General features: G+C 40.4%; 1 protein-coding gene across 1 annotated transcript; it reads left to right on the top strand.

Annotated features, from left to right (window-relative positions):
• The first annotated feature begins 438 nt into the window (after positions 1 to 438).
• On the top strand, positions 439 to 24,858 carry OXNAD1 (oxidoreductase NAD binding domain containing 1). The gene is made up of 8 exons (XM_063128564.1): positions 439 to 622; positions 4,582 to 4,727; positions 7,484 to 7,547; positions 10,501 to 10,607; positions 18,257 to 18,398; positions 21,556 to 21,798; positions 23,715 to 23,823; positions 24,443 to 24,858. The coding sequence occupies exons 2-8, from the start codon at positions 4,606 to 4,608 to the stop codon at positions 24,595 to 24,597; spliced, it is 942 nt and encodes a 313-aa protein (XP_062984634.1). The 5' UTR covers positions 439 to 622; positions 4,582 to 4,605; the 3' UTR covers positions 24,598 to 24,858.
• Positions 24,859 to 27,223: the final 2,365 nt, after the last annotated feature.

Raw genomic sequence — 27,223 nt, 5'->3', positions numbered from 1 at the left:
TCTGCCTCGTGCCGTCTCATAGCCAATGAGAGGAAGAAAGTGGAAACACCATAGAGTTAAGTATCTATAGGGGGGAGGGAATTCTGTTCGAAGCGCCGTAGTCTTTTCAGTACTACGTCACGCGCCAAGAAAGAAACCAATGAGAATATTCACCTCTTTCTTCAACCTCAGATAAACGCGCATGCGCACTCGTTAATAAGCGCCGACTCCAGTACCGGGTTATGATAAGTGCGCATGTGTGTCTCCAAAACTTTTTTTAAAATGATATAGAGATAGAAAATAATAGAAAGGCACATAGATATAAAATAATAGAATGGCACTTGGGTAAAAAACGAAAGGTTTCATTTTTGACTCCACAGAGCTAAGAGGCGGTGTGTCGTTTTCTATCAATCTCACACAAGCGACGTCGCTCTGGCCCTTGGACTCTCTATGCTTAAACCCTCTATCGTTTTGCGTTGGGAGTTAGAGTGGAAAACTAGGATCAGGCGTTAGACCGGAAGTGTCAAAATAAAGGCCGGGCTGGTGTGCGCGATTTTTAGTAGTCGTTTCCCAAGATGCCGGTGTTTTGCCAGCCGTGCCGGGGAGGAAGTAGCAGTGTCGATGCCGGCTGCTTGTGACTGAGGTAAGGTGAGCCTGGCGACCTTGCCTGAGGATCCGCCGCTTGGGTAGCTGTTGAAGGCTAGAGAAGTCCGTCTGCGGGGAGAAATAAGGGCTTCCTTTCGTCCTTAGGCCCTGAGGGGATGGTGTGTATTTAGCGACCTGCCGCTAAAAGAAAAGGGAGAGCCGCAGAAGGAATACCTAGTTTCTACAGCCGAAAGGTGACAACCCTTTCAGGCCTCTTGGCGCAGGTGTAGCCCCTTTCGGAGGGACTTCACTGGCCTTTCTTCCGCATAAACACGCTTAGAATCACAGAATAGCGGAGTTGGAAGGGGCCTATAAGGCCATCGAGTCCAACCCCCTTCTCAATACAGGAATCCACCTTAAAGCATCCCTGACAGATGCCTGTCCAGCTGCCTCTTGAAGGCCTCTAGTGTGGGAGAGCCCACAACCTCCCTAGGTAACTGATTCCATTGTCGTACTGCTCTAACAGAAAGTTCTTCCTGATCTCCAGCCGGAATCTGGCTTCCTGTAACCTGAGCCCATTATTCTGTGTCCTGCATTCTGGGGTGATCAAGAAGAGATCCTAGGATTGCTCTTGAGTCAGCCTCTCCTCTCCCCTCCCCCCCCTTACAATGACTTGAAAAGCGCCCTGCTGGGTCAGACCCGATGGCCCATCCACCTATTTGGTACATGGCCCTTTCTCCCCCTTTCTCCCATTTTGTGGTAGTGCCATTCCCTGGAATGACCTCCCTTCTGCAATAGGTCAGGCACCAGCGATCATGTGCTTTGAACAATTTTTAACAATATACTTCTTTACCTTGGCTTTTCCCAACCATTGTCTAAATGTTGTTGTGCTGTTATAATTATTTGTGTTATATTTTTTGTAAACTGGTTTGGAAATTTAAAAATGGGAAACGGTATATAATTGTTTTAAAATAAATTTGATCCTCACAACAACCCTGTGGGGTGGGTTAGACTTAGAGAGTAGCTGGAGATCATCCGGTGGGCTTTGCATCTGAGTGAGGGATTTGGACCCAGTTTTCCTTGGTGTTAGATATTCTAACTGCTGTACCAAAACTGGCTCTCCACCTAGTTTGACATTTTGCTTTCCACAGTAGCTAATTAGAATGTGAAAGCAATCGCCATCTGCACATTCTTTTCTCTCTCATTCTTGCTTACATACTGTGCATGTCCACTCTCTCTTCTTTGGTACTGGCTAATGTTGATGTTCTTATGAGTTATTCTGAAGTTATTCAACCACACACAATTCGTCATTAATGAAGCACTTTGTGACTTTTATTGCATTCAATCTGACAGCCTTGTGAGGTAGCCTGGATTAAGACAATTTATCTCTCTTTACGACACTAAAACTTGGAGGTACCCAATGTAAGTGATGTATGTTCATGACAGCCAAGAGGAAACGCCTTTCCCCACATAACTCCATAATGAATGTATAGCATTCATAATCACAAGATGTAGTAATGGTGACTAGCCTTAGATGGCTTTACAAAATAATTAGACAGAATTACAGAGAAGTCTGCCAATGATTCCCTACTAGAAAAGCTGAAGCAGTATATCAGGGGAGAGCTGTTGTCTTTATGCCCCATTTTCAGAAGCTTCTGCCTGGACCGTTAGAATGACTCCATTTCACAGATGGAGAACTGAGGTTGAAAGAGTGTAATTTGTCCACAGGTTTCCTAATGGCAGAAGCAAACCTGAACACAGTACCTATTATGTAAACCACCCAGAGAGCTTCAGCTATGGGGTGGTATACAAATAATAATAATAATAATAATAATAATAATAATAATAATACTCAAGGCCAAAGGTGGGAGATCTCTTTCCTTTCAAAACTGGGAAACCTTTCCCTCTGTGGAAATTGTGAGGGGCTGCATGTCAACTGGGGGTGGGGGCTGAGCTAACTCACATACTGTCTTTCACACAGTATGTGAGTTAGCTCAGCCCCCAACCCCAGCCCCCACTGTCCTTCACAATACATATCCATCTACACTCCTATATATCCATTCCACACTTACTCTTCCCCGTTCTCTCTCTCTCTCTCTCTGTTTCTCCTCTTAGACTTTGGAAAAGTCAGGTACTTTTTAAAAAAAAAGCCTAATTAACTTGAGGAGGGAGGTTTTTAGACAGGGTTGAACTGGGAAGGGTTAACCTTTTCCTCTTCAGCGGTAGCCCCCCCTCCTCAATTCATCTCCCCAAGCAGCAATTTGGTTTTAAAAATAAGCTTCCTTTGGCATTAATGGAAGCTGTTCTGTTTTAAAAGACTGATATATTTGGGAAGGTAGGGCTGAGGAAGGTATGCCTTGGGCTGGATTATGAGGGCACATGAACCAGAGCTTCCCAACCCTGAACATCCACTGATCCTTAAGGGGTTACTTATTAGATATGTGAACTCAAGGTAGTTTGTACTCCTGTTCAGCCTGGTGGCCAATCATTTTCAGTGTTTTCTTGGGCATAGGTGCTAATGAACTGATCCCTTCTCATTTTGCTCCCCCAAAGTTCAAACACAATAAATACTTGAATTCTGTTGCATCTGAAACAGGGGAAATCCTATTGTGTTTAGTGTCACTTTAGTTCTGCAGAATAAAACAAAACCTTTTAAAATAGCTTTGGGACAGGTTTCAGTCTGAAAATTAAAGATTAAGCAGAACACATCTAATATAATGTAGGATCAGAACATTAAAAAAGAACAATGAATAATTAACCTAGCTCTGCTGAACTGTGCAGCTGTACTAGAAAAGACTCAGCTGCCTCTGGAAAATGTTTAGGCTCTGGTTGTATCTTACTTTGACATCTAGTAAGTCTGCTTTTCAGTGTAGTTGTCTCCCATTATTTAAAAGATATCTCTCAAATGATTTCAGTTGGCAAACTCTCTTTTCTTCCACAGTTTTGATACAAGCAGGTATATATATATTATATATATAAGTAAATGATAGTTGTCTCCAACCAAAAATCAGTCCTTGAGATCTATTACCCATGTTGCAACTGGCACAGCCCATTGCTTTATGATGAAAGCATGAACTTTATGTATTTCACGTGTGAGACTGACTAGAAATCAAAATAGAGCAATATGTTAATGATAAAAAAACACTTTTATGGTATAAAGAGCTGTTAATGATAATTAACAGCTCTTTATACCATAAAAGTGTTTTTTTTAGTAGCTAGGATAATTTTTTAAAAGATATTAATGTTTTCACATTAAGAGGCTGAGAGGCAGGAGGTGGTGTCCAGTGTTAGACTTATGTAGAGTAAATCAGTTGAAACATGACTAAGTCTCATTCATTTTAATATCTACATAGGACTAATCTTGGATACTACCCTAAGGCTGCAGACCTAAATATACTTATCGGTCATAATGGGACTTACTTTTGAGTAAACATATATAAGATTGTACTATAAGATCCATAGTGGGTTTCTAATTTAAAAATAAATAACTCTTTAGTTTTATTAACAGGATAGCTGTATCACATTCAGGTGCAGTTGTAGTATAAAGCTTCCACTTCCTTAGCAAGGGTGATGTAAAGCCGTGGTTCCCAACATTTAGTTGGAGATGGTTGGGGCCTCAGCCGGATTTGCCCCTTCAGGACTTGGCCTGTATCAGTCCTTGGCCTGTATCCTCCCCATACTTGTGCTCCTTTGTAGGTTTCATTCTGCCAACACACTCCCTAGCATCTAAGAACGTAGAGGGGGTCACATAGTGATGAGAACCATATTGTCTCTTGGTTAGGTTTCTTTGACTGAAATAATCACAGATTGTGTTTATGATTTGAGCACCTGTTTCCTAGAAAGTGTCTGTGATGTCAACACATCTGGCATTGTGGTAAAGGTAACAGCTTTTAAAAATATATTCAAATAAGTTTATTTGCCTGCTTCAGAGTTGTACATATCTAGCTGTTTGAGTCTATAGTTGATACTTGCTAATTGAACTACAAATGTGAATTATTGTTAAAATTGACCTTATAGGTGCTTTCAACACTGAAGAACGCTATGGTCTGTACTGCTGTTTTGGCTATTCCTCCGTTACTGAGAAGTACCACTAGAGTTCTTCCTATTAGTTCTTCATTGTTACATTTGAGACATGTAGCATTTTGTTATTGCACAGTCAATGGGTAAGTTTTAATTTTTTAAAAACTGGAGAAAGAATGCTCTTTTTTGGGATATAATGATATGTGTATTAACAGACTAGGTTTAAGGGTGGCAGTGTTTTGTTGATTAATCAGTTAGATTGATTAAAATATTTTAATTAATTAAAAAGTTGCTCCTGGTTAATCAATCAGCTGTTTTCTTCCCTTTAAAGCTTAATTATATTATTTATTTAAACTATTTCTAAACTACTCTTCATCCCAATAAAACCAATTTTACCCCCCTGGGCAAATAGAACTGAGTTGGATCTAGATTTAGTCATATTTAGAATAGACCCATTGAAAGCAATGATACTTAAGTTACTAATGAGTATGACTAAATTTAGATTCAACCCACAGTCTTAATCAGGTGCCAACAAGATTAAAATGTTGGCACCAGTCAAGCTTTCTTAGGGACAGTGTTCCGAGGTCTGGCTGCCACCACAGAAGGGGTGGTGTATAGATATAATTTGTACATTATGTCCTTTACCAACTGATGGGACTTGCAGAAGAGTTTTCTCTGAAGATTTTAATTTGCAGCCAGGATGGTATGGGAGATGTCACAGCTCAGGTTCTAGGCTGTTAGGGTGTTACAGGTGAGACCCCAAATGTTGAATTGGGCTCAGAAGCAAATAGGTAGTCAATGTAATCCTTTAAGAATCGGTATAATAAAGCTCCACATAACTAAAACAGTCAGAATTCTGAACTAATTGGAATTTGTGAGCCCTCTTTAAGGGCAGTCTCACATAAAGTGTAGCAGTAATCCAGTTGGGAGATTGATCATTGTATCCAAAAACAGCTGGAGCTAATGAACCTGTCAAATCTGGTTAAAAAAATTTAAATGCAAGTACTGACTAATTCATGGGAGGCACGTGTTGTCTTAGAAGAAGTGTTCTTGGATGGTGCATCATCTGAAAAAAGTATACTTTTTTACATCAGAACTATTTTATTTATTTGCAAATATATGCAGATTCCATTGAATAACAAAATATATTTTACTCTATTAATCAAGTAAGATTTCATTAATTGAGCGGCAGTCCTCCCAAGTTTACAAGCACGGGTATTTGCCTGCCATCTTGATATGTCATCTAAATCTTGTCTATCGTCCCTCTTGCCTTGGTGTCTCAATTTCTTTACTTCATTCCTAAGCATGTTTATTTTAGAGTGGAGCACCTTTGCTAAACAGTTTGTGGATTCTTAGTTTAGTTTTTTTTAAATTAAGCAGGGACTGAGGCATGGTAGAAGTTTCTAAATATATTAAGAGTAAAATATTTTTCCTTATTTAAGGCTAAAAGTTAGGATCACCCAGTGAAGTTTGTTAGCAGTAGGCTTGGGATAGACCACTGGTGTTTAGCTTCAAGAGTGTGTGGTCTAATTTTGGCCCTGCCTCCTCCCTCCTCCCACAAGTGGGTTGCACTCTGCTAGTGTCAGAAAAAAATTGCTCGTTTGCTGCTGAAAATCAGGGGCAAATCACTAAAAAAAGTCTAAAACATCCAAATTTCACATGTTTTGCAATAAGATCTGGTTGTTTTAGGCTTCTCTAGTGGTAGTGAACTGCTGACTGTGGAATGTGAACAAGATTGAATTAATTAGTTAAGTTTAGGATAAATGCTAGACAAAGGATGCTCTAAAAAGTTAAGAGAACCCTGAGGCAATAGTTATACAATTCAAAAATGTGAACAGGTAAAGTGATGGTTGCGCAGGTGATATCTTTCAACATCAAAGCACTGGGAGAAGTATATAAAATAGACCAGAACCAATGGAACTGAGGGGAAGAACAGTACACCAGAGAAGCAGCAAGCATGCTAGCACACCTCCTGCTTCTAAGTATACAGCCTGGGTTGGCCACCAGGTTCTACTGCTCCAACATTGGTAACCATTTGTGTGCATGTAGAAAGTGTGAAGGGATTGAATTTAACTTTTTTTAAAAAATCTAAATAAAGAAACTGCATCCAGGTTTTTGAGTGTCTTAACCCAGGATACCAGCAGTCCCTGGATAAGCTGTAGTGTCTATACCTGCTCCATGTCTTCTACCCAATGGGAAAAGGCCTACGCACAGTGAAACTGTTTCCCAGCAGACACACTGGGAGGATTTTTTTTTGACACACCCACAAGGGACCTAAAGCTTAGCTGGGAGAAGGTGCTGGACTGGTGAAGCAGCTTCACTGCATGTGTGCCTTCTGCAGTGGTAAAACAAAGCTATGCTCAGCAAAGCCAGTTCCTGGCAGATACACTGGAAGGATCACACTCCTAAAGTGCTTGTTGGGTGCATGGTCACAGCCCCTGACATGTCATTCAGCCTATGCAGGGCTGGCTTGGGGTGGGGGCATGGAATTCCCCCATACAATTTTGGTTGCCCTCACAACATCTATTTTTAAAAGGATTGAAATATTTAATGGATGATAAGTCTATATGAGCCATAATTACTAAATGGAACCTCCATGTTCAGAAGCAGTATGCCTCTGAATGCTAGATACTAGGCACAAAGAGGGTCAGTTGCCTACATGTCCTGCTTGTTAGCTTCCAGATGCATTTTACTGCTTACTGTTGGAAAAAATGCTGGATTTGATGGATGTGACTCCATTCCAGCAAGACAATTCTTACAGTCTTGGCCTTAGATTCCCCACCCCACCCCGCCTCTGGTGAGTTCTGGTGTTATTTAAATGGCCTTTAACAACCTGTTCTAGTTAAACTGTGCAATGAGATTTGGTAATGACAGGTCTTAATTTGTGTTTTATTTAAAGCAAAATGAAATCCAAAAGAAAGTCTGATCATCTTGAGAGAACAGCGAACGACTTTCGGCAGGAGGTTGGTATTGGAGTGAACAGACCTGAAATGTATTGTGTGTGGTGAAGAAACTGGATAGGTTTATTGACTTGGCCTCTTTTCTCTGGCAATTCTGTTTCATTTCTTAGAATCACAGAATAGTAGAGTTGGATGGGGCCTATAGCAGGGTCCAACCCCCTGCTCAATGCAGGAATCCACCTTAAAACATACCTGACAGATGGCTGTCCAGCTGCATCTTGAAGGCCTCTAGTGTGGGAGAGTCCAGTACCTCTCTTGTCATCTCTTTGTCATCTTTTTGTGACTACATATTCCAGAGTACTTGATAAACATGGACTGAATTCTTAAGAATAATGGCATTGAAATAAAAGGTCTAGCTGGAACAAAGCATAGGCCAAAAAACCCCAAAAACAACACCACTGTTGTAACAGTTGTTCTTCCTGAATTATTGTGGGGAGAGCAGTGACTACTAGTTGTGTTTATAAAAGACTGGTAATATTTATTCCTAACTAGGTACAAAAATCCAATTATCAAACAGAGAGCCAATGTGGTGTAGTGGCTAAAGTGTTGGGTTGGGAGTCGAGAGATCCAGGTTCTAGTCCCCACTCGGCCATGGAAACCCACTGGGTGACTTTGGGCCAGTCACAGGCTCTCAGCACAACCTACCTCACAGGGTTGTTGTTTTGAGGAATAAAAATGGAGAGGAGGAAAAAAGGTATGATATAAATGCAATAATAAATAAATAAAATAAACAATCTAGATATTCAGTCCTCAAAACACTTGTAGTGCTGGAACTTTTGGTTTTTAATGTTGCTACATAATATTTATTAAATAGCACTTTTGTAATTGAAACCTTTTGGAAATGTGCCTTGAAATGATATCACTTCCACCCACCCCAGTGTTTTGTATAGATTTGATTTAAAAAATGGTAAAAGCACTGTTACAGAATGGTAATACCTTTATTAGGGCCTGCCTTAATATTACAACGTCACAAAGAAGCTTTGCATTCTTAAGATGGTTTCATCAGGCTAGATACTGAATAAAAGCAGAACAGGGAGTGGGCGGGCGGAGGAAAGCTGGGCATGTGGTGGTTCCCCCAAACTCTGCATTTTGTAACAGACTGAAGATGGAGTGCAGGACGAGTTAGGCAGTTTTGCTGCTGCTGTTATGGCTCTTAGCAATTTAACCACAAAATCTACTTTAAAATAGATACTGGGCCTGTTCGCACTTAATGTGGGCAAATCATGGATTATTAACACACAATTTACTGCAGCACTTTCCAGAGCTTTTTGAATATTCAACCTCTGATCAGGGATTGCTATATGATATCCGAACCCAAACGCTATAGGTCAATTATGGGTTAAACAACCCACAGTTAACCTACTAATTGTAGGTTTTCTGTGGTTTGTTTAACCTATGATTAACTTATAATGTCAGGGTTCGGAGATCATGAAGCAACCCCTGATCGGAGATTGAATATTCAAAATGGCTGTGGTACATGCTCAGCACTCACCATGGTGAATTTTGGGTTAGTCAGCCCATGATTTGCCAACATTATATGCAATATGGGACACTCTGTCACATTCCTTTGGTAAGCAAATTTATTTGCAGGTCCAAAAGATGTGAGGAAGAAAAATATAGTATAGAGTAGATAGAGAAATAAGGCACTTGTTGTTCTTGTTGTTTTTGGGTTGCTCTGGATCAGATTTGCTTCTTTTAAAATGTATGTAGCACCAAGTAATAATACTTGTTATACTTTTGTCCACAGATTAGGTCATAGGTTAATGATGGACAGGGAATAGCTAGACTTTGTATTCATTTCCTATTCTGGGGCTTCCACGCTAAGGATAACATTTAACAAGTATAATTAAGGCAGAATATTTCACTAGTACAACTGTTCCTGTTTTAAAACATTGTCTTTCAAAGTTAAGAAAAAGTATGCTAGCTTTTGGTTGGCAAGTGTCCTGTTGTTTTACTGGACAGTAGACATGTACAAATATTTTTATGGAGAAATTCATTTCCTGCCATATGTTTTACATTAAAATATAGCTGGTTAAATTTCAGTTGTTGGATGCCAATCCTTCTGGATGGGAAATGACACAGTCATAACTGTTGTTAGATGAGATTATGTCTTTTTTAAAAGCACTTTTGGACCTGCTTGCGTCATCTTAAAATCTAGCTTTTCAGCTTATAAAATATTCTATCGTCTGACACTATAATTTCAAATGGTAGCCCTGTGACTGGATTGGCAGGTTGCAGGCTGCAAAGGTTAGGAGAAATAAAAGTCACTTTTAAGCAGCGGGTTAGACTGAAAGTTATATGAGGTTACTGTGATGGTTAGATGATTGGACTGCTAGGACCTTGGAGACCTGAGTTCAAATCCCCGCTCGGAGATGAAGCTTGCTGACTTCAGACCAGTCACTCTCTGGGACCCTGTAATGTAGGTTAGGCTAGGAGGATTTTTTTGGCAGTGGTGGCTGTGTTGCCCTGCCCTGTTCTCCTTGGAGGAAGGGTGGGATAAAATCTTAAATATTCAACCAAAATAAAACTTCATCATTATTTCCACATAATTTGGAGTTCTGCCTTTAGACCAAGCATAATTATAGTGTTTCAGAGGAGCATAGTTATGTAGAGATCTTAAACTTGCAGAGATTTTTACTAGCTTGAAGGGATTAAACCAAAATAGTCAGCAAAATGAAATTCCTGATGCCTAAGGGCCAAAAGAGCTAGGCTGCAATCTTAAACACACTTACTTGGAAGTAAGCCCCCCTGAACATTGTGAGACATACCTTAGCATAAGCATGCACAGGATTGCACTATAAATCTGTGATTAGTAGCTGAACAAGCTATTTGAAAATTGTAGTCGTCGCCATTTTAATATGGGCGATACATATGTACAAGGAGGTTTCTGCACTGTTTACTGTGTTACGTCCATCTCCTAAAATAGGTGGTGATTTATTTATTTTTTGTCTTTTAGATTATTTCTAAAGCAAAAGTTTGCGGAATCATCAGTGAATCTGAAACTGTCAGAAGGCTCCGTTTGGCCGTCACAGATGATCAATTTACTTTTAAGGCAGGACAATGGTAAGGTTCTTTGTTCTGTGTGCATATCTAAATAGATGATACATTTATACAAATAAAACCCAAGCCATCCATTTCTGTGACATTCAGTGACACGAAGGTTCTTCCTCTAGTCAGCTTTGTATGAAACAATTAGTAAAAGTGATTTGGGAATTTGTCTAGGTTGTCCAAAATGTGGTCCAGTTAAACAAATAAAATAAACCTAAAATTGTAACTTTTTTGGATTACTCCCACTTGTTGCTTTGTGCTGTATTTTTCTTGAGAGGTTGTATGTAAGAATTTCTTATACATACACTGGTCTGTGAGTGAAATAAGTTGATTTATTTAATATCACCAGCTGTGTGACAAAGGAACCATTTGGTGTCCTTGGTCCATGGAGCCCCATGTCTCGTTCCAGGCAAATGTTAGCTTCTCAACTGGCAGCTCCACAGGCCACATGGGAAACCCTTTATGAAACTGATGGGGCATTCAAAAGCAGCTTGTGAAATGGCATGTGGGAATCTCCCATTCAAAGAAGAAGAAGCCAGTAATTTCACAGGGAATGAGGTCTTTATATCCTGACCATAGGGCAGGATTCAAAATTATTCCCCTGCACGGGGTTTTACACCTCTCACTAGAGCATTGTGCAAGATAAGTGTAATTAAATCCGAAGAACATGTTCTGCTGGCATACGAGCTTCTGCAACTTCTTGCCCAAGTGGAAGGATGAGAATTGCTATGGAACTGACCTGTAATATCTCCTCATTATCTCTTGTGCAAGCTCTTTTGCAAGTATCGGCACTACTTATTTTCTTTTTTCGCTCACATTTCCTGGGATCCAACCCATGGTTTTGGCCTTCTTATTGAACATTGCATGTTAATTTTTGTTACTTTACATTTTGAGAAATATTTTCAGGCTCTGTAAACTCAATATTCATATGACACTTCTAGGCTGAATTGGATTCCCGGCCTGTCAGGCTGTACGGTCTCTGCTCCCACCCATATTTTTCTTTTTTTTCACTTTCTATTGTCAGTCCATCTGGCAAACAGGTTTTATAGACAGCAAACTTTTATCTGTTAGGATGTTACACGCATGAGTAACTTGTACAGTGTTAATTTTGCAGTCTTTTACATTTTGAACAAGAAAACAAGATGTTGATTGCAATAATTCATGTTTGTGGAGCAATTTGCAGCAGGCTTTGCACATGTGCACAGATGCATACTATATTTGTGCTTGCTGGTTCTTGGAAAAACATTTACCCTTCAAAAGTGTTTTGGTAATTATCATACTGAAAACTAGATTCTTTAATTGTAATTACTCTTTCGTTATCTTCGCTTTGAAGTATTCTAATTTGGTTTGGCATGCTAACTTTCCACCAGTGCAGCTTGTAAAGTGTGATTGTGTTCTAATGAAAGGTACTAAGAACCAGGCCATGAGAGGAAAGGTTAATAGACATGCTTTTGTAGAGAAGTGGTTAGGTTTCCCTTCCAAACGCAAACATGCGCAATTTTTTTCTTTTGATTTGCACAATGTAAAAATCATGTTTTTCCCGGGGCCTAGTTGATCTTGTTCAAGTTATACCCACTTATGAGAGTTCTGCTATTTTAGATGGAGCTTGGCAGAATCTTCATAGCAGTAGTTGTCAGATCATTGATTATTGTGTGTTAGAGTCTGTCTTGAACACTAATTTGTGGAGGTGTTACTGTGAAAAATATTTTTCTTTTTTCTTTTGTGCCTACTTGTTCCGGAATTGGCTTTATTTTCTTTGTACTGCTGTTGACTAACAATTGCTACCTTCAGCCCTTTTAAGATTAAAGAAGCTTCATGAATGTTGAGGTTTCCTTTTAGTAAATAGTAAACATTTTTCAAATACGTCTCGCATGGAATTTATAATGAACTGGAAAGAATAGTCAAAGAAAAACTGGTAGATGGAACGGTGCATATGGGGGAAGGGTATTTTTGCTAGTCAAGGCATTGACTGAGGTACCAAATTAAGTCTGCTTTGCACTGACTTGAGAATAGTCCCATTGAAACTAAATTATATGTTTAATTAGAGGTAAGTTGCATTATTTTCAGTGGAGCTTACTGCTGGGCAGGTGTGCATCAGATTGCAGCCTTACCTATCTAAGCAAACATGGATAGAATTAGGCTACATAGATAATGTAACCATGGTCTTTTGCCGGAAAGGTTCTCAGCTGTCCTGACAGATGAACATTTGACATTTTCTGGTAACCTCCATGTTGGGTACTACACCTGTTATACTGCTAGTAAATAAAGGGAGGAGTCCAATCCCATTAGAATAAATGGAAACCTTGTTGTACATTTTTATGAAATAGGTTGCAGCTGGACACATTGCCCTGCACAGAAATAGGTTTCTGCACTCACGTTCCACCTAAAAGGGTGTGCAATAGGCGGTGCGTAGAAAGGGGCGGGGAGCCTTATAGGCCCTATATCTACCAGTCAGTAAAACATTTATTTGTTTCTTATATTTCTACACCACTCAATAGCCAAAGTTCTCTGGATGTTTCACAAAATAGAGGTAAAAATCATAAAATGTAAAAAGATAAAACAGCATAAAATCTAAAAAAAAAAAAAGCTCTGGAAGGAAAGGTTTTCAGTTGGGTGGGTGGTAGGTGTTTCAGCATATGTTATATGGAGCCCATTCCCCCTCCCCTTGCCTCCTAATCAGATTTCTGTTCATAGCCTGTTTATTATAGCACATTTGTTATGTTTAATTATGAATAAATGCATATAAATATCATTTATATGCATGTAATTATATACAATATCTATAGCTTTCTGTGCAGAATATGTTATAAGCTGTTGCTGATAGCTGCAATTATTGAAGAGCTCCCTGAATAGCTAGCAGGTTGGATATGTAGTATTATTATTATTATTATTATTATTATTATTTATTTATATAGCACCATCAATGTACATGGTGCTGTACAGATAACACAGTAAATAGCAAGACCCTGCCGCATAGGCTTACAATCTAATAAGTTGTAGTAAACAATAAAGAGGGAAGGAGAATGCAAACAGGCACAGGGAAGTGTAAACAGGCACAGGGTAGGGCAAAACCAACAGTGTAAAGTCAGAACAAACTCAATATTTGAAGGCTATAGGGAAAAGAAAAGTTTTGAGCTGAGTCTTAAAAGCAGTGATTGAGTTTGTAGTTCTCAAGTGTTCTGGAAGAGCGTTCCAGGCGTAAGGGGCAGCAGAAGAAAAAGGACGAAGCCGAGTAAGGGAAGTGGAGGTCCTTGGGCAGGCGAGAAGCATGGCATCGGAGGAGCGGAGAGCCCGAGCGGGGCGATAGTGTGAGATGAGAGAGGAGAGATAGGCAGGAGCTAGGCCGTGAAGAGCTTTGAAGGTCAGTAGGAGAAGTTTATATTGGATTCTGAAGTGAATTGGAAGCCAATGAAGAGATTTCAGAAGTGGAGTGACATGGTCAGAGCGGCGGGCCAAGAAGATGATCTTAGCGGCAGAGTGATGGACAGAGACCAGTGGACTGATGTGAGACGAAGGAAGGCCAGAGAGAAGAAGGTTGCAGTAGTCCAACCGAGAGATAACCAGTGCGTGAACGAGAGTCTTGGCAGAAGAGACAGACAAAAATGGTCGAATCCTGGCAATATTATACAGGAAGAAACGACAGGATTTAGCTACTGCCTCGATGTGAGGAGTAAAGGAGAGCGAGGAGTCAAATATAAAGCCAAGACTACGAGCTTCCTTGACCGGAGTAAGCGTGACATCGTTGACAGTAAGGGAGAATGAGAGGTGAGGAGAAGGTTTAGGAGGAAAAACTAGCAGTTCAGTCTTTGCCATGTTAAGTTTCAAACGACGATGAAGCAGCCAGGCTGAGATATCTGAAAGACATGCCGAGATACGATCGTGAACATCTGGAGAAAGTTCCGGAGATGAAAGATATAATTGTGTATCATCGGCGTACAGGTGATATTGGAGGCCGTGAGATTGAATGAGCTTGCCCAAGGGCAGCATGTATAGAGAGAACAACAACGGGCCAAGCACCGAGCCTTGCGGAACCCCAACTGAAAGGGGAAAAGAGGAGGACGAGCTGCCATTAGCCGACACGCTGAAAGAGCGACCCTCTAGATAGGAGGCGAACCAGTTATAGACAGAGCCACAGAGTCCAAGGTCGTGGAGGGAATCTAAGAGAAGATCGTGATCAACCGTGTCAAAGGCTGCGGTTAGATCAAGGAGAATAAGAACAGAATAATGGCCTTTAGACTTGGCAGTAAGAAGATCATTGGTGATCTTGGTAAGGGCTGTTTCAGTGGAATGCAAAGGACGGAAGCCAGATTGAAAGGGATCCAGAGCAGAGTTATTAGAGAGAAAGTCAAGACAACGAGAGTAGACCAGACGTTCCAGGATCTTTGAGACAAAGGGCAAGAGGGAGACAGGTCGGTAGTTAGACAGGGATAGTCGATCAAGAGTGGGTTTTTTGAGAATGGGAGAGACTGTAGCATGTTTAAAAGCAGAAGGAAATGAACCAGAGGACAGAGAAGAATTAATGATGTGAAGCAAGGACGGGAGGATAGCGGGGATAAGATTAATAAAGACGCGAGAGGGAATCGGATCACGGGAACAAGTGGAAGGCTTCGATGAGTGCAGTATTTTAGACAGTTCATCAGCTGAGACCGAAGGGAACGCCGAGAGGGTTGAAGGAGGAGTTGACAGGTGAGGGACAGGAGCTGGAAGCGGAGCAGAGTTGGCTAGATCGGAGCGTATAGTTTGGATTTTAGCATTGAAGAAAGAGGCAAAGTCGTTGGCAGACAGGGAGGCAGGGAGAGATGGCGGATTAGGCTTCAGAAGAGAATTGAAGGACGCGAAGAGCCGCTGAGGGTGCTTGGCGTTTGACTGGATCAACGTTGAGTAGTGCTGCTGTTTGGCCAGTGAAATGGCAGAAGAGAAAGAGGAGAGAACAAATTTGTAGTGGACAAAGTCCGCCCAGTCCTTGGTCTTACGCCAGAGGCGTTCGGCTGCCCGGGAACAAGAGCGAAGGTAGCGGAGGAAAGAGGTGAGCCACGGTTGGGGTTGAGAGGGGCGAACTATCCGAGTTGTAGATGGAGCAAGATTATCAAGAGTTGAAGATAAGGAGGAGTTAAAGGAGGAGACGGCTGAGTCCAAGGAGACTTGTTTAAGCTTGATATTATTTTGCAGTTAACTGTATTGCGCCATTGTAATAAGATTAGTGGATTCTGCTGCCTCTGCTCATTACTGTGGTCATATGCTCAGGGCAAGAGCAGTTTAAGCAAGATTCTGGGTGTTTGGAGTATCTACATGGGTGTGTGCTTTTCAGCAGCCTCAGTTAGGCTATTGTAATATTTTAAATAGGATAGAGTTTTTTCTTATTAATTGCAAGGCTGCTTTCATGTTTCACAACTGCATTTCTGTATTATAATGTGCTGCACTTTTCAGGTTGACATTTTAATAGTTTATAGATCATTTTAGTAGTGTTGTGATATTACGATGCTATGATCCGTATTTATAGAGCATTAAACATGTAGATACTTCCTTTGTAACGGAACATTTGCTAGACCTAAATGCCTTTGACGTCTTTGGTTCTTCTGTGTGGTCTCTGTGCATCACACACATGGACAAACATCTCGGATGTCGCTCTTGCCAACTATTGCTCCACCCAGCCTCCCCCATTAATGGAACTTTTTGTGCAGATTCACCCAAGCATCATAGACACCTCACTAATTCCTTCTGAGCAGGAGCAGGAGCGGGCTGTGGCCCCATTCAGAAGACACCTTAAATCTTGTCCTTAACCATGGTGGTTAAGCCAGAAAGCCAGACTGTGTTCAGAAGACACCTTAAACCATGGCTTTAACCATGGTGAATAAGGCTTTTTCTTTTATTCAAGTTGGCAAGAGCGACATCCCTAGATGTTTGTCCAGACAAAAGTTAGTAGAGTTTGTAGCTTATTAATAACACTAGCATTTGAACAAAAACCAGGTAAGTGGGGCACTAAACAGACAGGTTAAACTCCCTGGCCAATTTCCACTATTCAGGCATTCTTGTCCAAAATTTGTTGTTACAATATTTAACATGCAAAATATTTTGTCACTAGAGGGTGCTAGAATGCAGCTTGGAATATAATATAACATTTATAAAGGTGATAATTTTTGACCTGAAGCTAAAATATAAATAGACCTTGATCTATGAATTCAGATGTGTAAGTAAAAACATTTAAAGCTCTTTTTCCCTTCAAGATATTGCTTTGAAAAATGGAATTGTAGTAATGTTGACAACAAGGTGAGAAATGAGCTTTTAGAACAAGCTGGATGAGGTTGAACCCGCTTAAATTTAATCTAAATAAGACAGAAGTATTGTGGCTTGAGAATCTGGCTGATCTGGGCGGAGATGTATTGCTGGGTGGTGTTATACTCTAAGTTTACTGCTTGGGAGTGCTCCTGGAATCAGTGCCTCAGTAGAAGCATAAATGGCACTGGTGCCCAGGAGCGCCATTTACCATCTTAAATTGCTAATACAGTTGCAACCCTATCTGGATTAGCCAAACTTGGCTACAGTTATCTGTTCACTAGATATGTCCAGGCTTGACTACTGCAATGTGCTCTACATATGGCTATCTTTGAAGAGGTTTTGGAAACTTCAACTGATGCAAGATGCAGCTGCCTGGTTACCAGTGCATTTTTAGGCCCAATTCAAGGTGCTAGTATTAACCTTAGGGACTGAGTTATCTAAAGCAGCGGTCTTCAACTGGTGAGTCATGACCGAAAGTGAGTTGCGAGATGTTGCTGCCATGTTGGGCATGGATGAAATTGTGGAAGTGGGTCCCATGTTGCAGGTTTGGAGTCTACTGTGGCTATTGGCTCTGAACCAGTTGAAGATCACTGATCTAAAGGATCTCCTTCACCCTTGTCATCCTGCCCATTTATTAAGATCAGCTACAGAAATTGTATTCAATTGTTACCAGAAGGTTCAATTAGGTTGGCAGGCATAAGGGTTAGTGCCTTGGCAAAAAGGTGAGATATACATGTAATAAGTCAGTGGGCCAGTTCATATGACACAGATTTACCCATGAGAAGCTGCGGTGTGTGCCATCTGCCATTATGAATATTCAGACCCCAGATGAGGGTTGCCATGGCTTGTCGAGCCATCCAAACCCTGGCGGTGGGGGTTATTTGAGGGGTTAAACAATCTTCACATAGCCCATGATCTGTTTTAGGACTATGCAGATTTGAATACAAAACCACCCCTAGTCAGGGGTTGAATATGCAGAATTCTGGCCGGCACATGCTGCAGTGCACTGTGGTTTAAACAACCCATAGTAGGCTGTTTTAATCATGTGAATCAAGTCAATATGCGTAGGCTGTTTTCAAATCTAAGAAAACAAAACTTCCTTACAAAGTTGAGTAACTATGAAACTTGAATTTATGCTATATTGTAGGTCTTAAATGATAGAAATCTGCTGTAGAAGACACTCAATAGAATTTATTTTATTTATTTGTTAAATTTATATACCGCCCCATAGCCGAAGCTCTCTGGGCAGTTTACAAAAGTTAAAACCAGTGGACATTAAAAAAAAGTATACAAAATTTAAAACCATCGAAAAATATAAAAACAATATAAAACAGTATCCATTTTAAACAACAATAGAACACTTTAAGTGGAAATCTCTTTTCTCTTAGGGTAGACTTCTTTATACCTGGAGTTGCTGTAGTTGGTGGATTCTCAATATGTTCAAGTCCTGGTCTTTTGGAACAAGAGGGAGTATTGGAACTTGCAGTAAAATATACAACACACCCTCCTGCTCATTGGATTCACACTCAGGTATCTATATGGCATTCAGTGTTCTTTGTTTTCATGTGTTACTGAATGATTCATGTTACTATTTTAATTATTATAAACTGCATTGACATCTTCAGATGAAAGGAGGCATGTGCTGGTGTGTGGTATGTGAGTGTTCAACTTTTAAAAGAATGTCCTGCTTTTCCCCTCCCAAACAAGGACTTGCTTAAAGCAGTTCACAAGATATAAAAAGTAGTAAAACAATCATTAAACATATTTGCAGCAAACTAAATCCTTCCTATTTTTATTTCAGTTTTATATCTCGTCTCAGGAAAACTATTCTTAGCCTACACAAAAACTTTCCCTTACCTGGCACCCTCCAGATGTTGGCCATGCTGCCTGGGGATGATGGGGATTGTAGGCCAACACATCTGAAGGACACCAGGTTTTAACGCTACACAAGTTATTATTATTTTTTATTATTATTTATTTATATAGCACCATCAAAGTACATGGTGCTGTACAGAGTTCTTAAACAAAAGGTTTCTCCTTGAATTTCATAGGTGAAGTTCCTGTGCAAAAGGCATTTCTTCCTCCTTGAATTCAAGCCATTAATTAAGTATTCGAAATACTTTTCTTAAATGCTAAATTTGTACCTTTGCCTGCTCCATTTCTCTTTCTCCGTGCATCTGAATCAGTATGCTGGGATGGGGGTAGGAGTGGGAGGATTGAGGTGGGACTGGAAATGTTGTGACTGGATGTAAAATGGTCGTGTTTAGCTTTTGTTAAAAGGAACAGGCAGGTGACATGTAACAAGGTAGACAGGTGTGGCACAAATTCACAAATAAAAAATAAAAATTTGAAAATAAAGGAGAACAGAAAGGGTTTTGCCAAGAGAAAGGATCCCTAGTGTTTTGACCTAGATATAGATAAAATGGGGCACAGTGACTGCAATCCCAAAATATGTGGACTGTACACTGTGTTCTAAGACAAATTTCTGCAACAGAGTATGCACAGAGCTGCTGTAGTAGTTTGGAAACACAAATCCTTAAAAAAGAATATTATATGTTTTACTTTGGGCTTCACTTTTGTGCTGCTGGAGTCCAGAGAAATGTGCTTCTCTCGCTGACAGTCTCTTTGTTGAGTAGCAGTGCAGTGTAAAATCAATGCAGCCTTATCACTTGAGCAAAAAAGAATCCCCAAGTGGCTCCTAATCCATCTGTTACCATGTGACCATAAAAAGTGCTCCTACTGTTGTTAAATAGGTTAGTTTCATGCACCATTGGCATTTCAATAAAATAACTCACTTTGAAAGATGTTCTCGAAAAGGATAGGGCCATTGTTGCTGGGCCACACATGCTAATATGCATCCTTGTGGGGATTTCCTATTGATTCCCTGTTGCTTATTAGGGACCCCTGAAAACCTAACCTCATAATTATCTGCCTCTGAGGCATCTCCTAGGAATTTTCCTTCCTTCCTTTCCCTGCTTTAATTTTTTTTAATTAAATTCATAGTGTCACAGCACTGAAAGCATTTAAGAGCATTAGCCAGTTCTGGAAAGAGCATATAAAGACGTCAGGATTAATGGTGATCTAGAACTACCGGTTATCATTCAGTTTTCACATCTACGTAATGTCAACCCTATTTTCAAAAATGACCATTCTCATCTGGAGACATTGCAAAGGTATACTTCTAAAGAAAAATAGGAAATCCTTACAGAGGCAATATGAGAAATGCTAGGCATTTCCGTACCATATGGCCCTGTGGTATGATTTTCTTATATTGTGTAAAGGAATGTTTTGTAAGGTCTAAATGAGAGGTTCCGTTTCAAATCTTCTTAAAATTGCAAGATGCTGAAGGAAGTAATGTAGGCTACCATTGTGAGGTTTCTTTTCCGGTATGGAACAATTAATGCTTTTCTGTGTGCAACTGTAATATGTTCTGCCTCCGTGGTTCTCTTGCAATGTTCCTGCTTTTCATTACTTGGGGGGCTGGGGGGAGCCAGTCTTGGCTCCTAGTTACTTTGAGCAATTATTCATGGAACAAGGGTTTCCCTGCAGCAGCAGCCCGAAAAGCCAGGGTCCCCTTGAAAGCAGTGTAGGTAAGCCTTCACCAATCTGGCACCCTACAGCTGTTTTTGGTCATGCTGGCTGGGGCTGATGGGAGTTGAAGTTGGAAACCTCTGAGGGTACCAGGTTGGGAAGGCTAGTGTAGGTTGTGGCAGACAGAGAGAGAGAGAGATGGGCAGAAATGAGGACCTGCCGTATGTATCAGCGGAAGTACCTTCTGCTTGTGCTTAGAGCCCCAGTGGATCTCAGCTAACCACTTTAGGTTTTGATCCCAGATTTCCTCCTTGGACTGGCTGCTCTAAACGTGCCAACATTAATTTTCCGTTTGGCTCTCTGTCTCATTTCAATTAAAAAATTAAGCAGTTTTGACACTAATATTTGGTAATATCTTATAAAATACACATTTTATGTAGGTGACTAGTTTCTGATCTTCTTACAATAAATCTTTTTTAAATCCTCCAAGTACTCATTTAGAATGGGCAGCCACTTTAAACAGGTGACCCAAGGGGACCTGAATTATATCAAACAAGATTTTCCTCTGTACAACTGGATTTCCCTGAAAAGGGAGTGTGCACTGCCTATCCCAGAAGCACGCCTGTGTGTCTGTAATCTGTGACACTACTGGTTACCGTGTACTTGTAACAGCTGCAAAGATCAGTAAATATTATTGTAAGATAAACATTGAAATGAATGCAGGGTTTTGGAAGGAGCACATGGACCCGTTACAATTATCTTTCCATTCCTTCCCACTATTTAACATTCCTCTTGGGAGGATTCTTCTAAAAATACATAGTTGCTCAACTCCCGGGACCTTACAATCCCTGACTTGAACTCCTAAGTTCTTCTGAACATCACACTTCCTTTGTTTTTAAGCCTTTATCATGGAATCTGTAGAAGAATGTAATCAAATATTGTTATCATTTGGAGCAATCTGCCAAATGGCATCCTTAACTTTGGAGATTGTGTGCATTAGACAAACTTAACTTTTTCTTCTCCAGGGAGGAATAGAAGACCTACCAATACGATGCTTCACTCAAAGCTTTGCCTTCAGCCCCTGGGGCTCCTGCATGTTGCCGCTCTGATTCGCTTTCACACCCTTAATCTCTCCTCCTCTTCTTCTCCCCCTTAGTGTGCTCTTGACTCAGAAGTGGCTTTGAGAGTGGGCGGCAACTTCTTCTTTGATCCGCAGCCTGCTGACTCCTCCTCTAACCTAGTGCTCATCGCTGGGGGAGTAGGAATTAACCCTTTGTTTTCTATACTGCTCCACGTCGCAGACCTTCACAAAGCCCAGGACAATAAAGGGACTGGGTACAAAATGGGAATGACAAACCTGTTCTACTGTGCAAAAAACACCCACGAGCTACTATTTAGGGTAAGTGGAATGAAATGAGACTGTATCAAACATTTGATTTACACCAGGATTCATTTAGGTCAACTCTACGGGCTCTAAACCATACGATAAGAGTGATTGGATGGGAGGCAGGCAGTCTTAAACTGGTGGGAGGAGCAGCCCCATATAAGACTAGGAAAAGGGAGGAGTGTGAGCACAGGCTGGCTTTGGCTGAGGTAAGTGACCTGAATTACCATTGTTTGCTCCTCTTTTGGGAGAAGTGGTCATAGCTGCTGAACTCTGCCTCTTCCTAGACAAGCTACGTACTTCTGTAGCAGGGGGAAAGGAGCCAAGGGGATAGGAGGAGGCCAAGGGAACCTCAGGGCCTGCTCAAGCAAGACTGCTGCCCTTCCCTGGCCGTCCCATCAGCCATGCTGACAACCTCCTTAATGTTTTCCTCTTCCCCCATCCCTTTTCCCTTGCGCGTCGTGTCTTTTTAGATTGTAAGCCTGAGGGCACAGATTGTCTTTTTGGCTGATTGACTGTAAGCTGCTCTGGGGACCTCTTTTTGCTGAGGATAAAAATACTTTAAAGAAATAAATAAATACTAGTCAGGTCAGGACAGAGACGTTTCTTTTCTTCTCATCCCCAGTTTATATGTACCATGTAAGTAGGGGAAACATTCGTGCGACTGAAGCAGGAAGTGGCTGACCCCAGCCCTGAAACGTTACTTGCACAGTCGGCCTCCGCCAACTCACAGCCTTGAGGGTTTCACTTAAGGCAAGAGGCCAGCCTTTATATTTCCAGAAATGGAGATCAGCCCTCTTTCTCTATCCCCAAATGCATTGCTAGTTGTGTTCTAATACCTGCTCCACCTAGAGATGTGGAATTTTGAAGCCATGAGAAAAAAAAGATTTCCCCAGAAAAAATGGAAATTTTTGGAAAAATTGAAAAAAAAAAGCAATATTAGCACTTTTTACAGATTGAAACTCACTTTGTTACTTTAGGAAGATAAAATGTAATTATATACAAGTTGGTTTGGCATAATATTCTCACATTTGGTATATTAAAAGTATAGTGTAGTTCAAGCAATTAATACAAATTAAATTTTCTTTTTAAATTTTTACCTTTTTTGTAACAGAGCTACCCCCTAGAGGCAGAAATGCATCTTGCTCTTGCATTTGAGAGTTGTAGTCTCAGTTTGCAACCTAGGACTTGCTTGTCCTCGTTGCACAGAAATTGTAATAAACTGATACTATACATAGTTTTTAGAAATTATTTGGAAAAGTAAATACATGAACACCTTGTCTTAAACATTTTATTCATCATGCTACAATAAAACATTCCATAATCCATTTTTCTTCATTTTTTCCAAAAAAATGTTTTGGGGTGGGTGGAAAGCTTCAGAAAAAATGGGGGGAAATGTTTTCCCCCCTTAATTTTTCCGTTTTTTCCCCTGGGCCTTCACATATCTAGCTACACCTACCAAATGACTAATACACCCAGTCTGCAAATCTCCATTTTGAGACTTGGTCTACAGTGCAGACCTCATGGTCAAAACATCTGGCTTAACGTTGAACTTTCCCCCCATCTTGTTTTTTGTATCACCTAGCCTGATGAAGAGTTCTGGAGAACTTGAAAGCTTGTACACTTTTGTGGCATTTTGGTTGGTCTTAATAAAGGTATTGCCCAACTGTGGATTTTAGATTCCCCCCCCCCCCCTTCATGGTCCAGCACTGGCTATCTTTTTCTGTTGTACGAAGTGCTACCCAGATCTAAAATAATGCTTGCCCTTGTAGGGAAAGAGAAAAATACACAATCCTTTTCTTGAATAGACTGTACTCAAAGTGCTATATTCTTATACTGTTCTTCAAATCTGTGGAGTCGGGACTATGTGCAGATCACATCTGCTTTCACTTATTTGGCTGTGGCATGACCAAATACCCTTCACATTCCAGAAACATATCCTTGGTTTGACAAATGCATTTCCTGGAAAAATCGGATGCAGTTTCCACGTTACCCAGCAGAGTTCACCGATCTGTGAGAAACTTCAACCTTACATCAAGGGTGTGTACCGTTGTGATGCATTCAAATATTAACATCAGTGATTACATTGTGAGTTATGACTTTAGGATTAAGTAGTGGAGACATAACTAAATTTGATTCTCTTGCTGCTTTTTGATAAATGTAATTAAATGGCATGAGACGTAAAGCATTAATGAGAATAGCAGTCCCATGGTGGGCTGTACAATCATATGTAGTTCTTGCCAGGTAAATGTACACAGGTTGCAAACCAAAGTGAAGGTGGGATGCAAAGAAGGTTGTTATCTTTCAAATATATTGGGTAGTTTCTCTTTTACAATCAGCATTTTCACTCCCTGCTAATTCTTTAGAGCTCTGCTCTTCTTTTCTAAACATTTTATTCTCCTTGGTACTAGCAAGCCTAAAGGTAGACATGGTGCAATATCTCTCCCTGGGATACAACTCGGGGAGTGAGGGAGGAAATTATCATAATACTGTTAATAAGAACTGGCCTTCGGCTAAAACAGTAAATCTAACAAAGACTGGAGGGAAATTCTTGCAAACTGCTTAGACAGATAAGAGACCTAGGTACAGTATATTTTCCTGCTTGTAAATTATTAAGTAGGTTTATGAGAATTTTTTTCAATTCTGTATTTTCTGTTAGAAGGAAGACTATCTGGAAATGATCTAGAAAAGTACATCTCCAAGGATACTTTGTGGTACATCTGTGGTCCACCTCCAATGATAGAATCCATCTCCAAGCTGCTAGAAAACCTTGGTGTGGCTCAAGAGAACATTTTCTTTGAAAAGTGGTGGTAGCACATCCAGCAGCTCTTCAGTAGAAAATAAAAATGACGATGGATTGAATATATATGATATATATGAATGCTGAGAGTTTACAGAAAGTGGATACTTTTCCATTTGCACAAATGAGACCTTTCTGTATGAAATTGTGTAACTTATTTTAAACGACCAATAGATTTTTTAAAAATAAAAACGCTCCACTATGGAAACATGAGAAACTTATAGATGTGATTGACTCAATTATAATGTCTGTAATTAAATAATATATTTCCTTAAGCATTTTGTTAGCTTTTATTATATGCAACTTTCCACTGCACATGTTTGGGAGGGGGGAAGGGGAGTGATACGGAATGAAATCTAAGGGGGAGTCACGTAAAAGGATGGCGTTCTGCTCCCTGTTTCCCCCATTACATATCCCATTACTGGAGGCACAAGCTCACTGTTTGCTTTTGAAGTGGTTTGTCTTTTCAGCAGTCGGAACTGCTGAAATGAAGTCAGCAAGCAAAGCTCTGGCCGCACATCCTGGCCATCTGCCTATAATGTTGCTTATTCAGTGACCTCTCAAGCTGTGGTTTTGCTGATGAGTTTAATGGAAATGGCACAGAGTTGAAGTGAAACTCCACACATCGTGCCTACTGTGTGCTTGATGCTCGAGTCAACTGGAGGTACGAAGCTTGGAATCGATTGCATTCCGATCCAAGATACAGTGCTGATCAGACTTCCATTCTTGTGACAGACCTTCAGAAATGGAAAAAATGTGAGCAGTGATACTTAAGACTAAAACATTGCTCCACCCTTCCCCAACCTTAATGCCCTCCAGATGTTTTGGACTGCAACTCCCGTCAGCCTCAACCAGCATGGCTAATGATAACGAATGCTGGGAGTTTGTAGTCCAAAACATCTGGAAGGAGCCAGGTTAGAAAGGCTGCACTATTCCAAAACAGTTTATCTGGAAGAAAATCACATTGGCTTCTGTGGGATTTACTTCCAATTAAGAGGTTTAGGACTGAATATCTGTCCTCTCAGCTAAGTAAGCATACTCCGCTTTCCTTAAACTACATGGTTTGGCTAAGATATCCTTATGGCATTATAGAAATTGGGAAGAAGGCAGATAATTTAAAGGCTGCTGTGTCACTACATAGCCATTGTAATTAGGAACTAATGATGTAAAATGGCTTGAGGTTACCAAAAGATGCTAATTAAAATATTACGATGAATTAGTGGCATAAGCTTAATAACCTCAATGACCTTTCTTTTTCCTCCATCTAGAATGCTATCTGTTAGTCTACCAGCATATTTTCCATGTTACAAGGAAGTGAAGTGAACCACTTGTTCCATGTTGTGTCCACTTGTTCCACTCTGGAGGAGCTGAGTTTTGTTGCAGGGAGAATTCAGTAGCCTGCAGCCTGCTGCTTGCCTGCCTTCTATTTTGTTGTGGAATTCACTGTCATAAGATCTGATGGCCATTCGCTTAGATGGCATTGAAAGGGGATTTATGAAAGATACCCATTAAACATGGCTATATGGAACATCTGGATTTAGAGGTTACTATTGAATACCAGATTCTGGGGAGAACAGTATGAACTGCCCGCATACCCTCATTGTTGATTTTCCGGAGGCATCTGCAGGACCCCATAGTGATAAAATATTCGGAGTCGCTGGAAATGGTCCCAGCTAATTCATTGAAAATAGCATTACTTAGGGAAATAGTCAGATGTTATCACTGTACTTACATTGACCCATTTCATGTCATGAGAATTCCTAGGTTTTTTAACCCAGGAATTGTCAGGGCCGAGCCCCAGTGAGTACACTGCATCACATCTGCCTTCAGTTAACAACCCATGGGAGATCGTTGGGTTAAGTCTGGGTTGTTTAACCCCTAAACCCAGAGTTGTGGGTTGGATGCCATAACACCCCAGCAACAGAGTGTACAGTGATATTTAGTGTATTTGTAGTGCTGGTTTTGTATTGTTTAGAAGTCAGTCTTCTAGGATCTGACTTTTAGCTTTATGATGCTGATTTTATTTATTTATTTATTTATTTATTTATTTATTTATTTATTTATTTATTTATTACATTTATAGCTTGCCTCTTTTCCTCCGTAAGGAAACAGTTTTTCTTAATCACTTCTATGGCTCCCCTGGTCAATTGGAACAGATAATACTTGTAATAGCTGAACTGAAGAAGTTACTGACTAGTCAAGCCATTCATATGATTTGATTAATTTAGATGTGCAACTTAGTTCTTAGACTGGAAGGGGGCAAGTGTATCTGAGACACCTGCTGGACAAGTTGTGTAAAACATCCACTGTCACTACAGAACAATTGTATCCAAACCAACACTCTATACGTTACGTAGGGTGCTGCCCTTTTGCAGGATTGTTTAAACATCATAGCAGTGCCCTATTCTGTAGTGTACATTTTACCAGACACCCTGATATCTTGCAAGTAACTCATAGAATGGAATTATTTGTGCCAGATTCTTCTAAACAGCGTGGAAGCCCTCACACTCTCCAAAGCTCATGGACATGATTGGAAGCAAATTGAAACATAAAACTACTGATGCAGCAATTTCAGTCACTTCAGGACGAGTTAAAATCTCCTAATAAGCGCTTAGCATATCAAACAGCTATCTAACCAAC

Source organism: Elgaria multicarinata, chromosome 1, assembly GCF_023053635.1.
Source record: "Elgaria multicarinata webbii isolate HBS135686 ecotype San Diego chromosome 1, rElgMul1.1.pri, whole genome shotgun sequence".
NCBI classification, from domain to species: Eukaryota; Metazoa; Chordata; class Lepidosauria; order Squamata; family Anguidae; genus Elgaria; species Elgaria multicarinata.
The sequence above is the reverse complement of the archived record's forward strand: the minus strand, read 5'-3'. Positions and strand labels throughout refer to the sequence as shown.

What these genes read in the sequence shown, in the direction of transcription:
- OXNAD1 (XM_063128564.1), top strand. Translation starts at nt 4,606, where the DNA reads ATGGTCTGTACTGCTGTTTTGGCTATTCCTCCGTTACTGAGAAGTACC. An exon ending in TGTTATTGCACAGTCAATGG is followed by an intron (nt 4,728 to 7,483) that starts GTAAGTTTTAAT and finishes TTTTATTTAAAG; the next exon opens with CAAAATGAAATCCAAAAGAA. An exon ending in ACTTCAACCTTACATCAAGG is followed by an intron (nt 23,824 to 24,442) that starts GTGTGTACCGTT and finishes ATTTTCTGTTAG; the next exon opens with AAGGAAGACTATCTGGAAAT.